This window comes from Myotis davidii, unplaced genomic scaffold, assembly GCF_000327345.1.
Source record: "Myotis davidii unplaced genomic scaffold, ASM32734v1 scaffold1203, whole genome shotgun sequence".
NCBI classification, from domain to species: domain Eukaryota; kingdom Metazoa; phylum Chordata; class Mammalia; order Chiroptera; family Vespertilionidae; genus Myotis; species Myotis davidii.
The window spans coordinates 947,962-958,646 of record NW_006294353.1 but is presented as its reverse complement, the minus strand read 5'-3'; the positions used below and the strand labels follow the sequence as shown (position 1 = coordinate 958,646).

Here is a 10,685-nt window from a genome sequence, read left to right as displayed (position 1 = left end):
CTCCCTCCCTCTGACACTGGTGGGACCAGACAGCCTTGAGGCCAGAGCAGCACGGGTCTCGGGAATCCAGCTCCAGGAACAGGCAGCACTTTGTGCCCTGTGCCAGCTCTGCCTGCTGGCGCGGCTGCCTGGCTTGTGTTCAGGATTTTGAGCACTGGTGTCTGGGTTTGCGGGGATAGCGCCTGGAGAGCCTGGAAGGCGGGTGTGTTCCTGCCAGTCACTGCTTTCCCACGTTCTCTATCTGAACCTCGGTGGGGCTTGAGGACAGTCCCAGCTGAGTTAAAGAAGTTGGGCATGCAGTCATGCTAGTGCCTTGAGTTCTTTTATGTTCACAGGTTTCCTCAAATCTATGATATAATTACGTTACAGAAAATAGAGGGAAAGGAGAAAAAAGACTGTAATCCTGCCACCATAATGCAATTGCTGTTAGGTTTTTGGTGTGTTTCATTCTTATCTTGCTGTGTGTTTTTGTTTGACGTTGTAGAGCAGAGACAGTCTGGTGTTCTTTGTCCTTTGTTCTCTCAGCCTTGTATCTGAAGCATTTCCAGGTCATTGACTGTCTTCTTGGTGGTCAGTTTGTCAGCAATAGAACATTCCATGGAGGGAGTCATAACCATCCTAGATGGTCGACTGTTTCCACTGTTTAGCATTTATGTTAAAAAGCACAATGGGAGAATAAATCAGAAGATAAATCGCATGGTTCACCCTAGGGGAGGCAGGGGACATGGCTAAGGGCTAGATGCCAACCATCGTGGACTGTACCTTGTTTGGTAGGCTGTGGTTTCTTTTAATCTAATCTTTGAAATTTTCCCTTGACGTTGAAACCATTAAAGTGTTTTTCATTAGTATAAAACAAAATTAAATGAAAGAATGGAAAAAAATAAAAGGTGATTCCTAAAAATCAAAAGCCAAATGAACTTACCAGTGTGTCAAGTTGAGAAAACCACACACAGACGGATTACTTCAAGGGCGTGCCCCAGGGACGAAAAGAACCGCAGAAAACAATCTTAAATAGATACTGGTACATGTGTATGTATCCCTCCCCTGTCTTAGATTTCTCCATATCACCAATTCAATATACAGTTTGACTCAGGGTTGGCTTTTTTATTTTTATTTTTTTTAAATATCTTTTTAATGATTTTTAGAGAAAGAGGAAGGGAGAAAGTTAGAGAGGGAGAGAAACATAGATGAGAGAGGATCATCATGATCGGCTGCCTCCTACACGCTTCCCACTGGGATTTGAGCCCGCAACCTGGTCATATGACCTGACCAGGAATCAAACCGGCAACCTATTGGTTCCTGGCTCAACCATTGAACCACACCAGTCAGATGAGGGTTTGCTTTTTAAATTCAGTTTTTTAAAATGTATAAAATCTTCATGTGGTTAAAAGTCAAAACTATTTTTTAAAAAAGGAAAAGGGAGAGAAGAAAGGTGCAGAATTTCTCATTTTCATGCCTTTCCTCTAAATCTCTCTTCCCATTATGGGAAAGCATTTAACCTTCTGAAGTGTCGTTTGGTGCAGAGAAACAGATATAAATGGGTGTATTCCTGTTTCTCCTCCTCTTACCTGCTCTCCCCCTGACCGTTTAGGAGAAATGGTTACAGAAGCAGACCCTCCTTGTTCTTTTTTTTAGCTGCACAGTATTCCACTGTGTGGCGTTTATTCTGTCTATTCAGACACCTCCCCTCCCCGCTGAAGGGCATTTAGCTGTTTCAGTCTTTGGCTTTAGGGAGACTGCTCCGAGGCTTGGCCTTGGGCTTATGTCATTTTGTTTATTTGTCGGTTTAGCTTCAGCGTTGGTGCCAGAATGAAATTGCTGGCTCACAGGGGACATAGGTCTAAGAGTTGGTCGGGCCGTTTCCACTTCCCTGCGTGCTGTTCACATCCCATCAGCAGAGTTGCGTGGAGCTTTCAGACATGTGCCAGCCTGAGAGCAGACGTGCTCCTCTGTGCCATTTCTCGCTTACACAGGATGACAGGAGGAGTCCACTCATTTGCTTCTGGAGCCTGTCCAGTGGCATCTTTCCGGGCAAGGTCTGGTCAATGGAGGAGGGACAGTTTTATCTTTTCCAAATGGCTGTCTAGCATTTACTAAAAGTCCATTTCGCAGTGGTTCAAAACACCATGTTGATCACAAGTCAGATTTTCAGGCAGCATTAGGTCTCCTTCTGAACACCCTCCTGCAGGGAGGCCACATTTTAACTTGGGGCTGTATTCTGTGTTCACATCTGGGGCGGCCAGCCTCACACCCACCACACCCCCCCACGCCTATTGATTGTCTGTTTCCCGGCAACTCTTACTGGTTTGGTTTTCCTTTTAGATTTTGGAATCTGTTTGTGCTAAATGTCTAAGTGGGAATAATTAACACCTTTATGAGGCTGTGTTGTCCTTTCCAATAGCTTTGCCCCATGGGCACCGTTGTGTCTCTTAGTAATGTTTTAGCATTTGCCTTGTGTACCTCCTCGTTGTTAGAAAGTACTTTTATTGAAGTATAACTTGCAGAAAGGTACACAGATGAATTGTGAACAGCTCCACGAGTTTTCTCAGTGACTAGATCTGTGTCTGGAGCCAGGAAAAAGCCATAGGACACTCCACACCCTCTGAGTCTCCGGGACTCACCGACAGTTTTGCTTATTTCTTATTAAGATGATTTTTTAAAATATGTTTTTACTGATTTTTTTTAAGAGGGAGGGAGGGAGGGAGGGAGGGAGACATACATTGATTGGCTGCTTCCTGCATACACTCTGACCGGGAATTGAACCTGCGACCTTTTGGCGCATAAGATGACCATTGCTCAACCAATTGAGCCACACCAGCCAGGGCTCGTTAAGATGATTTTGAAGCCAATGTTTTGGTAAATGGGGCCTTCTCTCCCATTCTGTCTCTAATAGGTCACTAATATCTGCATGGCCATTTTATGTCCTGGGACCTTACTGGATTTTGATTTGTGGTAGCTTTTTTTAAAAAAAAATAAATATTGTTATTAATTTCAGAGAGAGGGAGAGAGAGATAGAAACATCAATGATGAGAGAGAATCATTGATTGGCTGCCTCCTGCACACCCCCTACTGGGGATGGGGCTCACAACCCGGGCATGTGCCCTTGGCTGGAATTGAACCCGGGACCCTTCAGTCCGCAGGTTGACGCTCTATCTACTGAGCCAAAACAGCCAGGGCGCGGTAGCTTTTCTTTTGATTCTCATGGGTTTTCAGATCTCCTTTCAGGTCTTTCGCACCTAGATGCAGTTTTTCTTTCTTCTCTCCTATTCTTTTCCATCCAATGGCTTCTGGCATCTCATTGCTTCTGTCTCCGGGCCCTTAAGTGGTGGTGGAGAGGATGGCCTCCTGCCCTCTATGGAGCCACCAGGGCTTCTCCTCCACGTTCAGTGCAGCTGGGACGGCAGACTCAGCCCAGGCCGAGCTGCCGTGGTTTCAGCACAAGTGGGCATCGCGTTCAGCAGCTGCCTCGTCAGTGTCCATTTCAGTGCAGATCCGTTCGTGGGTGGATCTGGATGATAGTGTTTGTGCATCCTGATACGCTCCCCCTGAGCGTAGTATCTTTTCTTTTTAATGGGCCATTGAATTCTGTTGGTTAACATTGTATTTAGGATTTTTGCGTTGGTATTCATACCTGAGATTGCCTTTTGTTTTTGGTATAGTCTCTGTCAGGTGTCCAAGTTACACTCATCTTACACATTTTTTATCTCCCTTCTCTATGCTGCAGACTGTTTAGCCTGGAGATTGGTCTTGAGACAGTTGGTAGGATTTAGCTGTGTGACTGACTGGGTGTCTGCTACTTTATCTCTTGGAATGGAATTTGGGCCATTTAGAGTTTCTGTTGGAGTCTGTTTGGGTAAATTATATTTTTCTACAAAATTAACCAGCTTTTCAGACTTGTCTACACAAAGTTATAGAACGTGGTTCTCCCCCCCTTCTCTTATGACAGTTACATTTCTTATTTTGTATATTTGTGTCGTCTTTTTCCCTTGATAAGGTTACCTAGTGGTTTATTTTTTTCGGATTTGCTTTTCAATTTATTTGTTTTAGTATTTTCCCATCTTATAAGTCTTTCATTTTAATTCTTTAGTCTTTCTTGTTCTAATTCTAATTTTCTGAGTTAGATATTTTAATTTGATTATTTTGTTTTTAAATTTGCATTGATATAAGTATTTGAGACACAGTTGTTCCTCTTTAGCTGTATATAACTGACTTGTTTTATTTAATATCATCATTATCCAGAAATTCTGTGATCAAGTAGAGTTGAGTTGTGGTTTTTTGTTTACTTGTTTGGTTGGTTGGTTTTTTTTTTTAATATATATTTTATTGATTTTTTACAGAGAGGAAGGGAGAGGGATAGAGAGTTAGAAACATCAATGAGAGAGAACCATCGATCAGCTGCCTCCTGCATGCCCCCTACTGGGGATGTGCCCACAACCAAGGTACATGCCCTTGACAGGAATCGAACCTGGGACCCTTCAGTCTGCAGGCCGATGCTCTATCCACTGAGCCAAACCAGCTAGGGCAGTTGGTTGGTTTTTAATTGCCTGCTAGAAGGGCCTTTTGTTTCCCATTTTCTCCATTTCCATTTGGTACATTGAGATCAGAGAATGTTATTCGTACTGTTTATACTTTTAGAATTTATTGAAGTGTTTGTTGTGGGCCACTTAAGGTCAGAATTTATAAATAGCCCACCCCATGTGCACTTGAGAAGCAGGTAAGGCCTGTAGTTGGGGTGGAGAGTTTGACCTCTGCGCCCACGAGGCCTGCATTGTGCTGTGACAGCATCACTGGAAGCTCTGCTTTCCCTTCACATTTCCTGCAGCATCTGCTTTGCAGAAGCCGTCCTGTCACTTGGCTCGTAGACACCCATCAGTATTATGTCTTCCTGTGGCTCATAGGACTGCAGCTTCTAGGACTGTGGCCTGAAATTCTTGCCCCAAACGTCTCAGATTTTGCTCTGGTTATTGTTTCACACACAGGCTGATGGAGCAGATTTTATTATTTTTTTCTGCTGCTTTGTTGCCAAGCCCACACTATTCTCCCCTCGGTGTCCCAGAGTCACCAGCACATGACACCGAGTCAGGCAGAGCACAGTCCCGGCTCTCAGGCTGGCCCTAACGGCCATGACGAGAGTGACCACTCCATCCCGGGGAGGGCGGCGTGAGCCAGGTGCTGGGAGCCCTGGCTCTGTCCGAGGTGGAAGGACAGCCCCTCCTCTGGGGCAGAAGCCGCCTTGGTCGGCAGCCGCTCCTGCTGCCAGAGCCCTGGGGACCCAAGGTGGTGACCCACATGTGACAAGACCTGTGCTCCTCCCTGCTCCCCACTGCTCTGGTTGAGACGCACGGGGAGCTTCGACAGCCCATACTCCTCTCACCGAGACCCCTTGCTCCTCTCGCCAGGACGCAGGTCCAGTCATTCCTGGCCTTGCTCCGAGCCCTGCCCCTGGTGTCACTGCTCAGCTTGAGGCCGGAGCCACCACCCTTGGGGAGAAGCTCCTCAGGCAGCCCCCGCCGCGGCCTCTTAACGTTTGTCACCTCTCCCTGTCTGCGTTCCTCCCTTTGACAGTCCCCTCCTGCTCCACGCATCCTCCTGACACTGGGCAGGGGGCTGATCACTTGGACTCTCGTCCCCGGCAGCCTGCACCTACGCTGTCCTCTCTTCCTCCTTCCCACGCCCGTTGGTCTCATCTGCCTTGAAGCAATTAGTCTTCTCTCCCTGGGAGCCTGTGAAACTTTCTCCTGATCCTTAGAATTCAACCATCGTGCCCATCATGGCCTCCAGCCTTCCCAGTGGGGATGGGGGCAGTCCTGGAGGACAAGTGTACATGTGTTCGAGGAGCTGGGGTGCCAGGTGTCCGCTGGCCACACTGGGAGGGCTCGGTGGCCAGGCCGGCAGCCTGTGTTCTCCACCTCGGCCGGGGCCTCGGCCTCACCATCCCCACCCGTCTGCTCTCCCAGGGCGGCAAGGAGTACCTGATGCGGGCCCACTTTGGCCTGCCCAGTGTGGAGGCTGAGGACAAGGAGGGCAAGCCCCCGATCAGCGTCAAGTTCGAGATCCCCTACTTCACTACCTCGGGCATCCAGGTACGTGCCCGGGCTGCCAGGCCCAGAGCAGACGGGGACAACAGAGACCCAGAGTCCACTCAGGCCCAGAGGACTGCAAGTGACACACAGCATCACAGTGGCTCAGAAAGGCTCCCATCAGGTTGCCACAGCTCTGCTCCTCCACGGGCAGCCCGGCCCCCACAGAAAGAGGCCTGTGCTTGTCTGCTCGGCCCTGCCCTGTGCTCTGCCCCAAGCCCAGGGGTGCATTTGGTCCCCAGAACTGGAGTTGGAGCCTCTAGTGTCCAGACTTGCCCCATGGGGCCCATCTTCCTGGGCACCTCCATGGGAAACCTTTGAGGGGAGGAGAACCCTGACCCTCTCCAGGAAGCTCTAGAATCTCTCTTGTGAGCACACATCCGGGCTCTTTGCCGCATCTTCTAGAAGCACAACCTCAGTGCGTTGCAGACAGACCAGTGCCCTTCACCTCTTCCTCTCACCTCAGTTCACTCACTCATCACAACCTCCCCGCCCAGCCCAGGGGGAGGGTTAAGGGGTCACCAGCAGAGGGCGGCATGACACGCTCAGGGCCCTCCCTGTGCCCCAGGTGCGCTACCTGAAGATCATTGAGAAGAGCGGGTACCAGGCCTTGCCGTGGGTCCGTTATATCACTCAGAATGGAGGTATGTGCAGCCCACTGTGGGGCGGGGAGTGGGGGTGCCGGTTGAGAGGGTCTCTAGTGGCCGAGCAGCTGCCTCCAGGGTGGCTGCCCCTAGGGTGGCACTCATGGACACCTCCCTCCCGTCTCCTAGATTACCAGCTCCGGACCCAGTGAGGGGTCAGTGCCCCAGCCCTGGTGCAGGGGCTCCTGGGGAAGCACTGGAAGGCCTGCCAAGCCCGCTGGAAGGAGGACACCCCGACACCGGCCACCATCCCGGCTCTGCCGGGAGACCCCTCCTTCTCCGGACATACCTGCTCTGCCGGCTCCACACTGTCTCCAAAGCCCCTTCTCCCAGAAGAGGCTCGTCTTCCAGATGTCCTGTCTCTTTGGCCGAGTCCTTCCTGGGGAGGGAAGCAGTCTTCGCCCAGAGGCCACGCACAGCCTCGGGGCTGAGTCCCGGCACCGAGAACGTGAGGAACTCGCCGGCTCCTGCGGGCACGGTTCTGCCTTCTTGCCGTTCTGTTGGCCTGTGTTTGATGAGTGTCTCTGGGGTTTTGTCTTATTCCCCGTTGCTGTTTACGTAACCCTGGCTGTCTGCTCCTGCTCCTCGTCCTGAAGCACTCAGGCAGCACTTAGTGAGGGCAGGAGCCTCCCCGGCCTCCTTCCACAGTGCACATCTCCACTGGGGCCAGAACCCATCACTTTGGGCCCTTGGGGCTCCTGGCCTGGACCCACAGGCTTTGGTGAGGTGCCTCCCCAGGGCCCGCTGTGCCACACAGTGCGTCGCTCAGCCACATCAGTGTTTGTCCCACCTGGAGGTGGTGCAGTGAGGGCCCTGGCTCAGGGCACAGTCACCCATGTCTGTGCTTGGTCACCCCTCCCCAGTCTGTGTTTGTGTCATAATTAGATTAAATTTCATTAATTAGCCCTGTGTCTGCCTTCCCTCAAATGCACTGCGGTGCAGATGTCGCCCGGGTCTCCAGGGGCAGGGGCAGAGTTCATGTCAACCTGTGTGTGGCCTTGCGTGTGTCACCAGCTCCCGGCGCCTCCGCCCCACCCCCAGTGAAGGAGGGACTGGGCGATCAGTGGGCAGCAGAGCCGTTGCCCTGGACCACCTGAGGGCACACAGGCAAATTCTTTCCTCTCATCCAACCCTCAGACTGCCAGCAGCTTGCCCCCGTCTCTCCTTGGCCTGATGCCCTTTCTCAGTATCGTCTCATCCCAGCAGCATCACTGTCCCCTGGGAGCTCACTGGACATGCAGATTCATGGGTCCGCCCTGACCTGTCCAGGTAGCATCTGGGAGAGAGCCCAGGAGACAGGAACAGACTGCAGGTGATTTGTATTTGCACTGGAGTTTGAGAACTAATGCCCATTCATAGAGAGGATTGTGGCTGCCTGGTCCACAGGGAACTGTGGCAGGTGCATGGGCAGCAAGTGCCTCGTCCTCCCACCGCAGGCACCTGCCCTCATGCTCACTGCTGCTCTAACACTGATGCCCCCCTCTCCCCCCGATTTCAAGGGCCGTGCTTTCTCCTGCTGTACCACCCAGCTCCCCTTGCAGGTCTCCTGGACATCGGCCCGAGTGCAATTGTAGCACCCCACCCACTGGGAGTAAAGAACACTGCTCCGGCTCAGGGCTCAGGCCGCAGCACTCTGAGCACCATGGTGCCTGCCCTTCACTGCCCATACCCACACCCACAGCAAGCCAGAGGGCTGGTCTGACTCCTTTTCCATTCTCACTGCCGTTCCTGGAGGCCAAGCCCCAGCCTCTAGCCCCCCAGAGGGACAGTGGTCAACACAGTGCAGAGCAGACCCCCTGCTCCCGGCGATGTTCAGGGCAGTGTTCCTGGCCAGCCCGCTATTAACACACACAAACGCATAAACCAAAGTGAACGCACCGCTGAGCCAAGAAGGGATCTCTGCACGAGCCTAAAACAGGAACAGGCACCAAAGGTATAGCAGGAGCTGGTTCTCTGGGAGCCTAGGAATTTGGATTGAAGGGCCAGGGAGTGGGTGGGACTTTGGGCCTGTGGAGATGGTGAAATGCCAGGGAGATTCCTACATAGTGACAGTAAGAAGATGGGCTCACTAGAAACTGCCTGTCGCCTGGCCCTGGGGGACAGGAAGCCCTCTCGACTCTCTTGGCTAGAGAGCTGGTAGAGAAAAGTCTTCGCTGAAGTATTGTAAAGACCAGTTTAGAGCTGAAATGTGCATTACCCAGATGGTCTTGGAGACACCCAAGCCAAGACGATTATAAAACAAACCCTCACCCTGGCTGGTTTGGCTCAGTGGATAGAGCGTCAGCCTGCAGACTGAAAGATCCCAGGTTCAATTCTGGTCAAGGACACATGCCTGGGCTGTGGGCTCAATCCCCAGTAGCGGGTGTACAGGAGGCAGCCAATCAATGATTCATCATTGATGTTTCTATCCCTCTCCCTTCCTCTCCGAAATCAATAAAAATATTTTTAATAAATAAAACAGACTCTCGGGCCTGGCCGGTGTGGCTCAGTGGTTGAGCATTGGACTATGAACCAGGAGGTCATGCTTTGATTCCGGTCGGGGCACATGTCCAGGTTGTGGGCTCGATCCCCAGTGGGGGGGTGTGCAGGAATCAGCTGATCAATGATTTTTTGTCATCACTGATGTTTCCATCTCTCTCCCTCTCTAAAATTAATAAAATATATATATATATTTTGAAACACACACACACCCAGACTCTCCAGAGGGGAGTGACTCCAAGGTTCTCACTCATAGAGCCACCCTACATGAGTGCACATCCAGAAAATTACAAAACATGGGTGAGAGTGCGCTGTGTAAGCAGTAGGATCAGATCCTCACCTTCGTATAAGGATTACCAGACATATAATATGCACATATGCCCTTAGTGATTACAGGCTTATGGACTCAAATGTAGAAAAGAACAAAATGTTCAGACAGGACCGTTGCAACATCTAACTGGGCAAGTAATCTGCATACAAATTATGTGATAACTTCTGGAAATCAGAAAAGGAAAGAACCCAATAGACAAATGGGCAACATGTGTGAGCAGACAATGCTGAGAAGACGAAAAACAAATGGCAAGTAAACGTGAAAAAAGTCTCACCTTGTCATAATTAAAGACCACAATTAGATGCTATTTCACACTCATAAGATTGATGGGAAAACGAAACTGACAAAACCAGATCCTAGTGAACAAGTGGAGCTTGAGGACGTGTTTATCCTGCTAGTAATTGTGTTTATTGATATAATCACTTTTTTAAATTGGCAAAACCACAAGGTTCAAGTGCTGCTCAGGCTGATGGCACACAGTGGGTAACATGCAGTGAGCCCTACCCCAAAGACGTGCACTTCACACACGTGTATTATACCTCAGCGTTTAAAGCTTAAAAATGCCAACAGCTAAAAAAATAGAAACCATGTTAATGAAAGCAAATTGCAGGAGGAAGTTGTCCTATTATTTATACAAAGTTTAAAATCATGCAGCCCAGCCAGCATGGCTCAGTGGTTGAGCGTCAACCTATGAACCAGGAGGTCATGGTTCGATTCTGGTCAGAGCACATGCTAGGGATCTGGGCTCGATCCCCAGTGTGAGGCGTGCAGGAGGCAGCTGGTCAATGATTCTCATCATTGATGTTTCTATCTCTCCTCTTTTCCTCTCAAATCAATAAAAATATTTTTAAAAATAAAATTACGTAAAACAATACTTAATATTGTTATGGCCACATCCTATCTAATAATAGACAAACATAGTAATTAACCATACCTCCGACATGCTTCCCATTGGCTAATCAGGGCGATATGCAAATTAACTGCCAACCAAGATGGTGGCCGGCAGCCAGGCAGCTGAAGCGAACAGGAGGCTTGCTTGCTCCAGTGATGGAGGAGGCCAAGGTTCCCCGCCTGCAGCTGCTGGTCTCTGAGCTGCAGTCTAAGAAACAATGTTGCAAATATAGAAAATAAACAATCCCAGAAACCTGCTTT

The 10,685-nt window shown here is 50.1% G+C and overlaps 1 protein-coding gene across 1 annotated transcript in view; it reads left to right on the top strand.

The window, feature by feature from the left end:
• AP1M1 (adaptor related protein complex 1 mu 1 subunit) overlaps window positions 1-7,627 on the top strand; it is a 31,692-nt gene extending 24,065 nt beyond the window's left edge. The window contains exons 10-12 of the mRNA XM_006768447.2: window positions 5,958-6,083; window positions 6,649-6,724; window positions 6,854-7,627. Coding sequence (XP_006768510.1) covers window positions 5,958-6,083; window positions 6,649-6,724; window positions 6,854-6,876 — 225 coding nt within the window. The 3' untranslated portion in view covers window positions 6,877-7,627. The remainder of the gene's footprint in view (window positions 1-5,957; window positions 6,084-6,648; window positions 6,725-6,853) is intronic.
• The last annotated feature ends 3,058 nt before the right edge of the window (window positions 7,628-10,685 follow it).